This window comes from Hemitrygon akajei, chromosome 11 (assembly GCF_048418815.1).
Source record: "Hemitrygon akajei chromosome 11, sHemAka1.3, whole genome shotgun sequence".
Taxonomy (NCBI): domain Eukaryota; kingdom Metazoa; phylum Chordata; class Chondrichthyes; order Myliobatiformes; family Dasyatidae; genus Hemitrygon; species Hemitrygon akajei.
The window spans coordinates 98,725,050-98,741,044 of NC_133134.1; the positions used below are offsets into that span (position 1 = coordinate 98,725,050).

The following is a 15,995-nucleotide window of genomic DNA, read 5'->3' on the forward strand; positions in this document are numbered from 1 at the left end:
TGGATTGGGGAGCATGCCTTATGAGAATAGTTTGAGTGAACTCGGCCTTTTCTCCTTGGAGCGACGGAGGATGAGAGGTGACCTGATAGAGGTGTACAAGGTAATGAGAGTCATTGATCGTGTGGATAGTCAGAGGTTTTCTCCTAGGGCTAAAATGGCTAGCACGAGAGCGCATAGTTTTAAGGTGCTTGGAAGTAGGTACAGAGGAGATGTCAGGGGTAAGTTTTTTTTTACGCAGAGAGTGGTGAGTGCCAGCGGAAGTGGTGGAGGTGGAAACGGTAGGGTCTTTTAAGAGACTCCTGGATGGGTACATGGAACTTAGAAAAATAGAGGGATGTGGGTAAGCCTAGGTAGTTCTTAGGTAAGGACATGTTCGGCACAGCTTTGTGGGCCTGCATTGTGCTCTAAGTCTTCTATGCTTTCTATATTTTCAATATATTAATGGCATGTAATAAATTTTTCTGTTAATACGTGTGATGAACAAGTGTAAGACAAAGATTACTTACTGGTAGCACATAATTGCAGTCGGAAATGATAGTGGTCCCAAACCATCTCATTATATATTCTAAAGTCCAAAAAAATTCAAAATCTGAAACACATGGCCCCAGGCATTTCAGATAAGGGGTACTCAACCTATACCATTGCTAAAATCAGATTTCTCTTTGACAATACATCTGAAACCACAACAATGCAATGTGTCAGATAATTGTCCTTTATTGCTCTCCACCCACACCTCCCCCCACTAGGCCTGTCTTGGGTTAACACCAATGAACAGTGGCAACAACATGCTTGGCCTTGCAATGACCCTCGCACCTTATTGTCTGACTAAACTGCTCTTTCTCTCTACTTTTTTAAAACTTATTATGCAATACTGCAGGCTCTGAAAACCTGTGCCAACTAACTGGCGGGAGTATTCAAAGACATTTTTAAGCTCTCATTGCTAAGGGCGGAAGTTCCCACTTGCTTCAAAAAGGCGACAATTATACCAGTGCCTAAGAAGAATAGTGTGAGCTGCCTTAATGACTGTCGCCCGGCAGCACTCACATCTACAGTGATGCAATGCTTTGAGAGGTTGGTCATGATTAGATTGAACTCCTGCCTCAGCAAGGACCTGGACCCACTGCAATTTGCATATCGCCACAATAGGTCAACGGCAGGTGCAATTTCAATGGCTCTTCACACAGCATTAGATCACCTGGACAACATAGACACCTATGTCAGGATGGTGTTCATCAACTGTAGCTCAGCATTTAATACCATCATTCCCACAAACATGATTGAGAAGTTGCAGAACCTGGGCCTCTGTATCTCGCTCTGCAATTGGATCGACTTTCTAACCAAAAGGCCAAAATCTGTGTGGATTGGTGATAACATCTCCCCCTCGCTGATGACCAACACTGGTGCACCTCAGGGGGGTGTGCTTAGCACACTGCTCTACTTTCTATATGACTTATGGGGTGTCAGGGAGAGGTAGTTCCCCGTCAGAGGTACTCTTCTGTGTAGTTAATCCGCATTGGTCCTCACCTGACACTCAGCTCTCACCAAATGGTTCCTCGTAGCTGTTTGCATGCAACAGCGGCCACACCTCGGGCAACGGCTTCGACTGGCCGGCAAAACCTGGTGAGGGTAGCCGATGGGCCTCAAACCCTCGGTGAGTTAGGGCTTGTCTACCTACGCATGTGAAGACTGAATTCGGCGGACTACGCAGAGACCTCCACTTGGCAGTCCAATGAGTAGAAAGGCGGACCCAGCAAAGCGTTGTGGAGCATGATCAGGGCACAGTGAGACACATAGGACACTGCTGGCCATCCACTGCATCCCGACTTATCTCCAGCCGTCTCGACTCCGTCTTGCAACTGGATACAGATAGGTCAGGACGAGAGGGTGAGGCTGATGATTTGCGCAACTCTCCCTCACTTTAATCCAAGTCAAGCGCAAGTCACGACTCCAAACCCATTCCGCTAAAAAACTTTAAGTCCTGTGGCGATGGGCAAGTGGCAAAGCAGCAGGTGTGGATACACTGGAAGCTGTAGTCACAAACCTGCACACAGGCGGCCCAGGGCATTGGGTCGTTCTCCGCTGGAATGAAGCAGCTGTGGAGCTCAGCAGTCCCCTGGGTGTCTGAGCAGTCCTCTTTAGGAATCGCTCTGCTCACCTCCATGGAGGAAAGGACTAGAAAAGGTGCCTCAAACATAGCCTGCTTCATCTTACCCTGGCCAGCACACCGCAGCTGGCGGGGATCCCACTCAGCGGTTGAACTACAAAGAAGACGAAACTGAAGGTGCTCAACCTTGGCACGTGGAATGTGCAAACTCTGCTTAACATCACCAAGGCTGTCAGACCAGAAAGAAGAACAGCACTGGTCGCCAAAGAACTAGCCCGCTATAACGTGGACATTGCAGCATTCAGCGAAACACGCCTAGCAGACAAGGGCCAGCTTACAGAACGTGGTGGTGGGTACACCTTCTTCTGGAGCGGTCGCACAGCACTGAATGACGAGAGGCTGGTGTTGTATTTGCCATCCGATCCCACCTCGCTCGTAAACTTGCCAAGCTTCCAGAGGGCATCAACGATTGCCTGATGACGCTTCGGCTCCCACTTGGCAATAAGAGGAGTGCAACGCTGACCGGCGCATATGCCCCAATGATGACCAAACCAGATGACATCAAAGATAAGTTCTATGAAGAACTTGATGCCCTCATAGCAGCAGTCCTACAGTCAGAGAAGCTTATTGTCCTCGGGTACTTTAACGCCAGAGTGGGGACAGATTACCAGACCTGGGAAGGGATTCTTGGAAGACATGGTATTGGCAAGTGTAACAGCAATGGCCTGCTGCTCCTTAAGACATGCGCTACACATGACCTTGTCATCACCAACACTCTATTCCGCCTCCCTACCCATAACAAGACATCTTGGATGCATCCACGCTCTAGGCACTGGCATCTGATTGACTATGTCATCACCAGAAAGAGGGACTGGCAAGATGTGAGAGTGACAAAGGCCATGTGTGACTGCTAGACGGATCATTGACTCATAGTGTCCAAGTTTAAACTTTGCATCCTGCCTGTGAGAAGACCCCAAGGTCAGAAGATTGAAAAAGAGCTCAATGTCTCCAAGCTGAAGAGCAGTGTAGTTGCAGAAGAATTTCGTGAAGACCTAGATAGCAGGCTGCTTGACACACCCCAGGATGACCACACCAGCATTGAAGAGCAGTGGACGGCTTTCAGAGATGCAGTCTACTCTACCGCTCTCGAACACCTCGGACCAGCAATCTGTAGACATCAAGACTGGTTTGATGAGAATGACGAGGAGGTACAGGCACTGTTGTCAGAGAAACACCAACTGTTCAGAGCGCACCAGAATGATCCCACTTCACAAGCAAAGATAGATGCCTTTGCCAGTGCAAGACGGAAAGTGCAGAAGAAACTCCGTGAGATGCAGGATGTCTGGTTCAGCAATAAGGCCGATGAGATCCAGGGCTACGCAGGCAGTCACGACACCAAGCGTTTCTTCTTTGAAGGCTATGTATGGACCTCAGTCATCTGGCTCCTCCCCCCTCCTCAGTGCAGATGGGCCTCGGCTACTGACAGAGAAAAAGCAAATTTTGGAGAGATGGGCTGAACACTTCAACCAGGTCTCAACCGCCCTGCCGAAATCAATGATGAGGCCATTGCTTGCCTACCTCAGGTGGAGATCAACCTGGACCTTGACAACCTCCCCATAAAAGAAGTCAGAAAAGCCACTTTCTTGTGGCAAAGCACCAGGATCAGATGCAATCCCTGCTGAAGTCTACAAAGCAGGAGGCCCATTCATGATGCAGAAGCTGACTGAGCTCTTCCAGTCTATGTGGAACGAAAGAAAGGTCCCGCAACAGCTGAAAGATGCCAGTATTGTCCACATCTACAAGAGGAAAGGCAATCGCCAGTCTTGTGACAATCACTGAGGCATCTCTCTCCTGTCCATAGCTGGAAAGATCTTGGCTCGCGACCTGCTTAATCGCCTTCTCCAACACCTTGAGCAAGGTCTCCTCCCAGAAAGCCAGTGTGGCTTCCATGCAGAGCGTGGAACTGTCGACATGATATTTGCTGCATGCCAACTCCAGGTAAAATGTCAAGAGCAGCACAGCGACCTCTTTATGACTTTTGTCGATCTGACCAAGGCATTTGATACGGTCAGCAGAGATGGCTTATGGAAGATAATGGAGAAGTTTGGCTGCCCTGGCAGGTTCATCACGATTGTTCAGCAGTTCCACGATGGCATGATGGTGAAAGTTTTGGATGATGGTGATGAGTCAGAAGCCTTCCCAGTGACGAACGGTGTGAAGCAAGGATGCGTTCTCACCCCTACTCTCTTTAGCATGGTCTTCTCTGCTATGCTGAATGATGCCTTCCGCGATTGTCAGGATGGTATACACATCAGATATAGGACTGGCAGTGGGCTATTCAACCTCCAGCATCTACAGGCTGTTACAAAGGTAAAGGAGACCATCATCAGAGGCCTCTTATTCACTGATGATTGCACCCTCAAGCCAGCACAGAGCAGAAGATGCAGTGAGAAATGGACTGCTTCTCACGAGCCTGTGACAACTTCGGACTTACAATCAGCACCAAAAAGACCGAAGTTATGTACCAGCCCGCACCCGGAAAGCCCTACCAGGAACCACACATCACAGTAAAGGGGCAGAAGCTACTGGCAGTCGACAGCTTTACTTATCTGGGCAGTACTCTATCACGAGCGGTGAACATAGATGCAGAGATCAGCAACAGAATTGCCAAAGCCAGTGCCGCCTTTTGGAGACTCCGTGAGAATGTATGGGAGCGGAGAGGACTCAGCCTTACCACCAAGCTGAAGGTCTACCGAGCAGTGGTTCTCACCACCCTCCTCTATGCCAGCAAGACCTGGACTGTCTACAGCAGACACGCTAAACAGCTCAACCACTTCCACTTGAGCTGCCTCCACAGACTTCTCCACGTACAATGGCAGGACAAAGTCCCAGACAAGGAGGTCCTGGAGCGGGCTAGCACCCACAGTGTCTACATCCTCCTACAGAAAGCCCAAGCCAGATGGGCTGGCCATGTTGTCAGGATGTCTGACAGTCGACTACCAAAACAGCTGCTGTATGGAGAGCTGAGCCAGGGCAAGCGCTCAGTTGGAGGGCAGAATAAACGTTTCAAAGACTGCCTCAAAGTGTCCGTCAAAGACCTCAACATCAATCCCAATAGCTGGGAATCGCTTGCTCTGGACCACCCAACCTGGTGGAGCGGGACTACTAAAGGAGCGTATGCAGCAGAAATCAGACGCACCGCAGAGGCTCAGAGGAAACGCGCTGCACGCAAGGCTCCAGCTACCTCCACTTCCACTGCAGCACCTACCCTCATGTGTCCCACATGTGGGTGAGCTTTCAGGGCCCGGATTAGCCTCACCAGTTTTAAATAGTGTCAGTTGTGTGTGTTCAAAAAGCAATGATTTTTGTCACTGATAGTTGGCAAGAAATAAGCAGTAGACAATTCAGAACTGTTTTGCTCACATCAGTTTCAAGCATTCAGGCTTGAAGTTGCCGGAAAACAACAAAATGAAACGATTTCACTATTTTAACAAATTAGGAACTATAAAGGTATTGAAAATCATCTTGAATGTTCCAATAAAGATTAAAATTTAAAGGAGGCAATTTTCTAAAGCATTGTATGAAGGCACTAGGTGTCTGTGCTAATTTTGTTCACTTACAATCAATCAAAAGAACATGGCAGAAAAGTTCCTCCATCGGTAACTGTTTGATAGAAATATTTCAGTTTTATAGTACTGTAGTGGTATTGATAGTACTCTAATTTGTTCCATGTTTCATTTAAATACATAAATTGTTACACAGTTAAACAGCGGTGTGTCTTTTTCTTTTCCATGAAACTTCAGCTCAGTAGGGAGCCACTTAATTGGACCAAAATGTACTGGCCTGATGTGTCACAATGAACCAGAACCCACTGTATATGAAAGTGGAAAACCAGGATCTGATCTAAGCTACCATCATCTGTTCGTCAGGCTGAGTGTTATTGGTGCAGTCATTCATGGCCAAGAACGTCAGTAAACTTCACAGGATTGCATCAGGATGGAGTTACTATCCCTTCCTTATAAAGTTTGGTGATTCAGATGGGTGAGATTGAAGCCACAGCTCTGTATCCTCCCAAGAATGGCAATGCTCAAATGTATACTCACGGATTTTGCATCAAAGAGCCTCCCACTTCTTGTCCTCCTGCCAGATAGCTCCAATTCTGATGTCTTGCTCACCAAGTTCTCCACCTGCACCGGGAAGAAAAGGGTAGTGGTCACACGTATAATGTCTCCTCAGGCCATGAATTTGTTTTGAGAAGAAAGAGTGATCTTACTGAAATATACATCATAAGACCATTAAGACATAGGAGAAAAACTAAGCCATTCAGCCCATCGAGGTTGCTCTGCCATTCCATCATGACTGATTTATTTTTTTCCTTTCAACCCCCTTCCCCTTTCTTCCTGTAACCTTTGACACCCTTACTAGACAAAATCTATCACCTCCACTTCAGATATACCCAATGACTTGGACTCCAGAGCTGTGCTGGCAATGTTCATCGCTCACTGGCTGGTGTGGGTTTGGCCACAATCATTGAGAGGCCAGTTTCAGGAGACATTAATCTGATCTGTGCTTGTTTGATATTCACTGGCAATTTGTAACAGGAAGGGGTTATTGTCAGTGAGCTTGCAACCTAGTTTGAATCCTGCCCAGGTAGAACAGAGGGGGGAGCTACAGAACGGGAAGGAAACCTATAAAATAGATTCTTAGTCTTGGCTTCAGATTCAGAGAGACTTCAAAGCCCAAGTCAAATGTATTATCAAAGTCACAACATACTACCTTGAAATTCTTCATTTATCTATGCAGCAAGAAACAGATGCTGCCAGCCATTTGAGCCACACCACCCAGCAACCCACCCATTTAACCCTAGTCTAATCATGGGCCAATTTATAATGAACAATCAACCTACCAACTAGTACATTTTTGGAATGTAGGAGCAACTTTAAGCACCTGAAGGATAACCACACGTACATGGAATGGAACATACAAACTTGCTTACAGAGGTTGTCAAAATTTAATTCCAATACCCCGAGCTGTCATGACATCGTGCTAACCACTACACTACCATGATGTTCCGTTTTCTTGCAGGCACTTACAAAACAAAGAAATACAATAGAATCAATGAAACAGTAAACACAAAGACTGACAAACAACCAATGTGCAAAAGAAGACAAACTGAAATAGATAATACTGAGAACATGAGTTGTAGAGTCCTTGAAAGTGAGTCCATAGGTTGTGGATTATCAGTTCAGTTTTGAGGGAGAGACAGGACTCACCACAGACAGGGGGATGCTCTTTTTTGGATTTACGTTCTTTCCAGCCTCTGGCGGTGTTTTTGTTCCTGTAAGGTAAGTGTTTAACAGGCTTTTAATCAGTGGGTTCAATTAACATTTAGGGCTACCTCAAAACCCTGATACCTGGCTACTCAACGTACCTGCATCTTGTTCATCAGCGTTACTCTTTTCAGGAATGAGTGTTTGGGATGCAGCCGGGCTTTCTGATAGTAAAGTGTCCTTTGTTAAAAACACACGGAACAGAGGGGACAGAAGTGAGGTGCAAAGTGCAAGGAGTAACTGTAGGTAAACTCAAAGCTTCCTGCAATGTTTAAGACTGTAATCTACAGCAAAGAAAAGGCTTGTGTTTACATTGAGCATATTGTAACTTCAGATCATAAGCATACAACCTCAAATTGATTTGCACATTCTCTATTTAATAGCTGTATAATTATTAAGGCCGCAAAAAGCAATGAGATTCTGGCCACAGGGTGATGAGGAGGTAAAGTTCAGAGTAAATTTATTATCTTAAGTATGCATACCATATACACCCTTGAGATGTGTCTTCTTGCAGGTAGTCACAAAACAAAGAAACACAATAGATTCCACTAAAAACCACACGTTACAAAGGCCGTCAATATGTTATAGAGGATAAATTGTACTGAGAAAGTAAACTGCAGGGACCGTTAAAGTGAGTCAGTTCAGTGCTGAGCAAGGGAAGCTGTTCCAGGAGCCCGACGGTTGTAGAGCAACAACTGCTCCCAAAACTGGCGGCATGGGACCTGGGACTCCGGCATCTCCTGCCCAATAGTGGTATCAATGGTAGTTGGCATTTATTTCAAGGGGAATAGAATATAAAACCAAGGAGATATTCCTGAAGCTTTATAAGACACTAGTCAGGCTGCATAAAGTATTATTACCAGAAATAAATTAACAAATAATAAGGTGCATTTACGACACAAGTTAAAAAGTAAACGGTATAATGCTACTGGTACTTCATGCGTAATGAGACCTATGTGATGGTATTCTCATAACCTAGAGGAAGGAGCTGTTCCCATCTTAACAGTTCTTGTTCTAATGCTATGGTACCTCCTGCATGATGGTAGGGAGTCAAAGAGATTGTTGGACGGATGGAAGAGATCACTTACAATGCTAAGAGCTCCGCATACCCAGTGCTCCTAATAAATATTATTGATATCTGGAAGAGAGACCCCAATGATCCTCTTAGCAGTTCTTACAATCCTTTGTACAGACTTGTGGTCAGGTGCCTTGCAATTCCCATACCAGGCAGTGATGCAGTTGGTCAGTACACCAACATCACCAGTGTCCTGTAAGAACTGAATAGAATGGAGGGGTAGAGCCTTGCTAGCTTCAATCTCAGGGAGATGCAGCTGTGTTTTCTTGACTAGGCGGTGGTGTGAGGGACCAGGTGAAATTGCCTGTTATGTGCACTCCCAGAAACTTGGTGCTTCTAACTCTCTCCATGGAGGAGCTTAGACAGGCACCTTGATCAGTATGGACCAGTTAGGCCAAATGACCTGTCCCCGTACTATGACGATAGGAAGAACAGGAGGGAGTTAGAGAGAATCCAGGGAACATTCACAAGAATGATTTCTGCAATGAGTACAGTTACAAGGAGAAAGAGCTTGATCCCTTTCTTGTGAAGAGAAAGCTGAGAAAGATAATAAGTGGTCTGGAGAGAGTGAAGGGTTAGAGGCAGTTCTTTCTGGTAAAATAGTTGAGCAACAGAGGCCGCAGGGATAAATAAAGGATTGAGAGCGACATGAGGACATTCTATCACATATAACAAACTCCCTCCAGGGTAAATAGACTCTGTTTACACTTTCCACACCTCAGAAAAACAACCATCATGATGAAGGACCCCTCCCACCCCAGACATTCTCTTTTCTACCCCTCTCCCATCAAGGAGAAGATACAAAAGCCTCAGAGCATGTACCACCAGACTCAAGGACAGCTTCTATCAGACTATTATCAGAATATTGAATGGACCTGTTGTACAATAAGATAGACTCTTGGATTCACAATCTACCTCATCATGGCCTTGCACATTATTGTCTGCCTGAGAAGAGTTTATCTGTAACTGTAACACTTAATTTTCCATTCTGTCTTTTAAGTTTTGTACTACCTCAATGTACTTGTGAATAGAATGGTTAGTCTGAAAGATATGCGAACAAAAGCTTGTCACTGTATCTTAGTACATGTGACAGTAATAAATCAATTACTAATTAATTGAATTATCGATGCAGGAAAAAGTGCCATGAGCGAACAAAGTGAGCTGGACACTGTTGGCAGAGTTTTGGAGAAGTGCAAATATTTGGGATGTAAAAGAGGGAATGTTGCCCAGGAAACTGTGGAAACATATTTGAAACTTTGAGATTTTTATGTATTTAATTTTGTAATGTGACAAAGTGGAACTCGTATAATCCCAGAGTGCTTTGCTACAAGCTAAATGTCAAGGGTATATAATATCTTGATCATTATTCACTCTGTAACCAAAGGGAGATTGATATACTCTGTGGCCTTGAGTACTGCAGCTGGAGTGCAGCAGCTGATTTCTGGAACAGAATACAGTCAAAGAATCACCTAAAACTTATATAAAAATCAAACTTTGAAAGCTGTAAATCAAGCAGCCTGCCATCCTTGAGGAGTGGAGGTGTTTCTCCTTGTACGTAATAAACATGTCTTTGAACAGATCCACTCTATGCTTTGTTTTTGTTCTTTGTTATAAGACCTAGCAAAAGGTACACAACAAAAGGATTGGAATAGTGAACCAAAATACATACAGAAACTCAGGTCATCTGTGGAGGGAAATGTATAGTTGACATTTTAGGTCAAGACATTTCATATAGAAAAGGGTTTTGCCTGAAATATCAACTTCCCATTTCCACCAGAGATACTACCTGACCCACTGAGTTTTTCCAGATTCCAGCATCTGCAGTCTCGTGTCAAGCACTGAAACAATCAGTCCCGATTGACATGTTGACGTGAAACATCGGCAATTCCTTTCTGCCTGCAGATGCTGCTCAACTTGCTGAGTTCCTCCAGTAGATTGTGTGTTGCTCCAGATTACAACATTGTCTCCTCTGAATATTCATATCTGCTGCAATAAACATGTTGGTTTATAAACTGTAATATCCAAGACATCTTCAAGGAGCGATGCCTCAAAATATTGGCTTCCATCATTAGGGACCCCATCACCCAGGCTCATTCACATTACTACCATCAGGAAGGAGGTACAGGAACCTGAAGGCACACACTCAATGATTCAGAAACAGCTTCTTCCCCTCTGCCATTTGAATTCTGAATGGACATTGAACCCATGAACACTACCTCACTATTTCTTTATTTCTATCTTTGCACTACTTAATTATTTACTGTAATTCAGTTTTTCCCTATTATTATATATTGCAATGTACTGCTGCCACAAAGACAACAAATTTCACAACATATGCAGGTGATATTAAACCTGTTTCTGATTCTGCACCAAGTGAAAACTGAGCAAATTGTGTATATGAATCAAATCATGACACAGCACATGGAGGTAGAACAAGGTAAAACAAGAACAATGCTGAATAAAATGTAAAAGCTACCAAAACGATTCAGAGCAGTAAACGAAAAAGTGCAAGATCATAACAAGGTAGATTATGAGGTCAAGAATCCATCTTATTGTACAAGATATCTGTTCAAGAGTCTGGTAACAGTGGGATAGAAGCTGTCCTTGAGCGTAGTGGTACGTGCTTTCAGCCTTTTGTATCTTTTGAGCAACGGGAAAGGAGTGAAGAGAAAATATGTGGGCTGGCTGCTTTACTGAGACTGCGAGAAGTGTAGACAGGGAACAAACAAAGGTTTAAGCAACAAATAAGCTGAGAGAGGGGTGGAGGGGAGTCAGGCTACAGAATGAGGTGGTATGTGGAAGTCAGCTTAACCTAGAGTAAGACGTCACACCCAGGTTGTGAATCAATTCTCAGGAAAGGGTGGGGGGGGGGGGGATGTGACTTATAAATGGAGGGTACGTCTTACGCTAATTTCGACTTGCTCATTTCGGTCCACTTCTAGAGCCTGGGCTCTGCCATTCTCCTCCTGGATGTTCTGGTCCAGGGGGTCCAACCGCTCACTCTCGGTAGTGACCTTCATCCTCAACACGTGAAAAGGGGTGGCAACCTCACCCACACTCAGGAAGACAGGATTGCCTTCGAATATCATGCTCTCCGAGGTGCCCTCTTTAAAGCCCGGTGGCTGGTAGTCCAACGGGGTAACTGCGCAAAGAATAAAACTGTAAGACTGAGGAGCAAAATCAGGCCATTTGGCCCATCGAGTCTGCTCCACCTTTCAATCAGGGCTAATTCATTTTGTCTATCCCATTCTCCCACCTCCTTCCATTAACCCCTCTACCAATCAAGAACCTATCAATCTCCATCTTATATACACCAGTGTGACTTGGCAATAAATCCTACAGATTCACCATGCTCTGGCTGAAGGAATTCCTCCTCATCTTGGTTCTAAAGGGATGTCCCTTTATTCTGAGGCTGTGCCCTTAGATCCTAGGCTCCCCTACGGATCAAAACATCCTCTCCACATCCATTCTCTCCAGTCATTTCAATATTTGATAGGTTTCAATGAGATCTCCCTCCTTATGAGGGGGATCAAAGACTTCTCATGCAGAGTTGTGGACACTGTACACTTCTCATTGCCTTGGTAAAGCAGTTAGCATAATCAAGGACCCCTCCCATCCTGAACATTCTCTCTTCTCCCCTCTCCCTAGGATAACTAGGGAGAGGGTGGGACCACTCAAGGATAAAGAGGGAACATATGCTTGGATGCAGAGAATACGAGTGAGGTATTTAATGACTACTTTGCTTCAGTATTGACCAAGGAAAAGGATATGGAGGACCAGGAGATCAATACGTTAGGGCACTTAGAGGTCGAGGAGGAAGTGTTGGGCCTCTTAATGAGTATGAAGGTGGATAAGTCTCCAAGTCCGATGGGATTTACCCCAGGTTATTGAAGGAGACAAGAGACGAGATTGCTGGGCCCTTGATCAGTATCTTTGTGACCTCAGACAAGGTCCCAGAATGTGTGACGACACTCGTGCGCACATCCTTGGGTGTGTTGGTTGTTTCACTGTATGTTTTGATGTACATGTGAAAATAAAATTGATCTGAATCGGAATCATCCACTGTATGGGTTGACTAGCTGAGTGGCTCCTTGCGTTTTGGTCTGCCTAGCATCTCCTCACTTACACAAACCCACCCTCTCAACCCAGGTTATGTGCCAATTACCTTCATCATAGTAAAACAACTTCATCTTCAAGCAGAGGTCATTGGGAAGGGGTCCTAGGCTCTGCATCAGGACGTAAAGTTTGCGGATGAGCAGGACGCTGGCTTTCTTCGTGTCCATACAGCTTATGGTGGACCTTATTTTCCCGTCGTTGCTGAACACAATAAAGAAAAGTCATGGAGTCCTAGACTACTACAGTACAGAGGCCCTTCAGCCCATCTACCCAGTGATGACCTATTATTTCACCTCATCACATTGTCCTGCACCTGGTCCGTAGTCCTTCATACCCCTCCCATCTGTGTACTTTTCCAAACTTTTCTTAAGTGTTGCAATCCAACCAGTATCCACTATATCTGCTTGTTCCAAATTTGCACCATCCAATGAGTGAAGCTCCCCCTCAGGTTCCCCTGAAACATTTCACCTTTCACCCTTAACCTACAACCCCTAGTTCTAGTCACACCCAACCTCAGTGGAAAACGCCTGCTTGCATTTAACCTATCTACACCCCTTATAATTTTGTATATCTTTAACAAATCTCCTCTCATTCTCCTACACTCCAGTGATTAAATTCCTAACCTTTCCCTATAACCCAGATCAATTCCTGGCAACATCCTTGTAAAATTTCTCTGCATTCTTTCAATCTTACTGATATCTTTCCTTGAAATGACAAATCACATCACACAAGAAGCACAAAGACCAAGGGTTTTTGCCAATTAAAATGGGCAACCTCAGTTTAGCAGGTAAAGACATTGGGTACCCTTAACAGTAGCTCTTGCCAAATGCCTGGCATTTCATCACTTCAACTGCCTGGCTCTGAGCTCTGAAATTACCTCTCTGGACTTCCCTGTCAGCTAGTCCTTGCCAAATGAGCTGCTTGAGAAACAACTGCCCCACTTACTAATGTTATGGTATGAAGGAAAAAGCACTAAATAAAGGAGTATTTCCTCTTTTTGATGGCAGTGAGGGAAAATTGATGGCAGCTTCCAATGAAAAACAATGAAATTTCCTGAGTATATTCAACAATTTCCTTTTGATCTGAATTAGATAAAAGGCAAATTTCAAAGCCAGGTCCAAAGAGGACATTAAACAGACACACACAGCATATATGTAACTATATAAGCAACCACAGACATTAGTGCACTAACAGATGTAAGAATTCTCTTACATTCAATGATGTATGAACATACTACACAAAGGTACCTTTAGATACACTTTAACCTCTCAGCATACCTGCAATGGCCAATCCCTTCTTTGTCCCCCCTGACACCGATCTCTGCTGAGCTGAAATGGTGCCCTGTCCAACAGACACTCTCTACCTCTGCAGCCTCCTCCAGGCCAGCAACCATTTGTGGTCTCCATGTTCTTTTATCCTCGTGCTTCCCGATATCCACCATGCCATCACTGACAACCGTGACTCACCTACCCTCAGTACAAACCACACACATTCACACATTGATAGTTACCAACAATGACTTACTTACCCTCAGTACACAGACCTACATACACACTCACTTATACACATACTCACTCATGCACACCCCAATTCATACAAACACATCACTGACTACTATGATTTCACCTACCCTCAGTACACATACACACGCAACATAAAGTTCATCTAGAGGCACAGGTAATCACTCACGCACTCACAGAAGCACATAAGTTTACACCCCCATGTGAGTGCACCCAAATTTATGGACACAAGAGCACAAGTATGACTACACATGCAAGAGCAGGCACACGCACATAAATATTAACATGAACCCTCCTCAGTGTAGGCACCCACACACTAATACACACACAAAGTCCTGTAAACTACATGACTCTGCAGAAAATGTAACTGAAGGTGAGACTACCTTGCGAAATCCATCAGTGGTCCTCCGTTCCTATATTTGAACTTGAACTGATAACATTCAGTAGCTGTCTGGAATGGAAACACAAGTGATGGTGGAATACTTGACACAACTGTGCAAACACTATCAAATCGTTGAGCATTTCCTGCATCCCTCCACTTGTCTGGAGACACTCGCCCTCCCCATGTGTAAGTTCTTGGTGGGCAACAGTTCCACTTCAGCCAAGGATTACCACAAAGACAGCCACTCAATGTGTCTCAACCAGTACCAGTATATTGGCTGGATATCTATTGACCGTATGCAGTACCTCCATCCATCTCAGATGTACAACTACTGTTGGACTAGACTATATAATTGTTACCTGTTTTTTGTAGTTTAGCAATTTATATCTGCTTGTATTTTATAGAATTATCCATATTCATGTAACTGTTTAGTATGTTTCTTGGTGCCACAGTACGTATATGCAATTGTTCAGTGTGTCTCCTTGTAGTTACAGTTGTTTGTATGATTCTGTAAACTTTTCTGGTATTGCATTATTTGAATAGAGGCCACTTGATTGGTTAACCCTTATCTCCAAATTTGAATGGAATGTCTCTTATCTATGGGTCATAAGAAGCTCAGACACTTTGGCTTGTCATCTTTAGTCTTTCTTTCCCCCTTGTTCTTAGCTACTAAACTCTCGCTAATCTCCATTTTCAATTCCGTCATTCTCTTAGCACTTAATAAACAACTATGAAGCAATAAGTTCTTTTTAATGCCTCATTCTTGACTTGTGAAAGAACCTGAGATGAAAAACATCAGAATCCGACATCACCACCTTTTCCAACCATAACCACATCACCTTCTTGGTAGGCTGACCCTGGCCAGGTCCCTCCTATCACCCTGATACTCCTCAATACCTGTGCTCCATGGCCTACAATGCTCCCCATTCAATAATATATTCATCTATAAACTCCAAACCTTGTTTTAAAATTCCTCTGTACTTCCATGCCTGTAACCACCCCCATCAAGCCCTTCCAGGATCCCTACCCTCCAAAGATGCCAGCCTCTTGTCTTTCATCGGCAATAATTCAATTACAGAGTAAAAAAGCACTGAAATAGGCCCTTCAGCCCATCGAGTACTCTTTGTGTTGAGAATTTATCCGCCAGATCCTCTTTCAAGGCCTTCTGTTCACCATAAACCTCTGCCTTCTAGTTTCAGACACCCTGCCACGGGGGAAAAAACTGTCTATTTACCATCCGGTCACACCACTTAGGAGCAGAATTAGGCCATTCAGCCCACTGAGTCTGCGCCACCGTTCCATTATACTTGATTTGCCATTCTTCTCTCTCTCCATAACCTTTGACATCATAACTAACCAGGAACTTATTTCACTTCAAATATGACTTGGCAGTCTGTGGCAATGAATTCCATAAATTCACCATGCTCTCACTAAAGAAATTCGTCCTCATCTCCATTTCCAAAGGACA

At 44.5% G+C, this 15,995-nt stretch overlaps 1 protein-coding gene across 2 annotated transcripts in view; it reads right to left on the reverse strand.

Moving 5' to 3' along the window:
* hormad1 (HORMA domain containing 1) overlaps positions 1-15,995 on the reverse strand; it is a 43,022-nt gene that overhangs the window by 12,158 nt on the left and 14,869 nt on the right. For both annotated transcript variants that reach the window (XM_073059933.1, XM_073059932.1), the window contains 6 exons: positions 14,529-14,596; positions 12,675-12,826; positions 11,416-11,651; positions 7,536-7,614; positions 7,378-7,442; positions 6,208-6,291 (listed from right to left, as the gene is read on the reverse strand). In XM_073059933.1, coding sequence (XP_072916034.1) covers positions 6,208-6,291; positions 7,378-7,442; positions 7,536-7,614; positions 11,416-11,651; positions 12,675-12,826; positions 14,529-14,596 — 684 coding nt within the window. The remainder of the gene's footprint in view (positions 1-6,207; positions 6,292-7,377; positions 7,443-7,535; positions 7,615-11,415; positions 11,652-12,674; positions 12,827-14,528; positions 14,597-15,995) is intronic.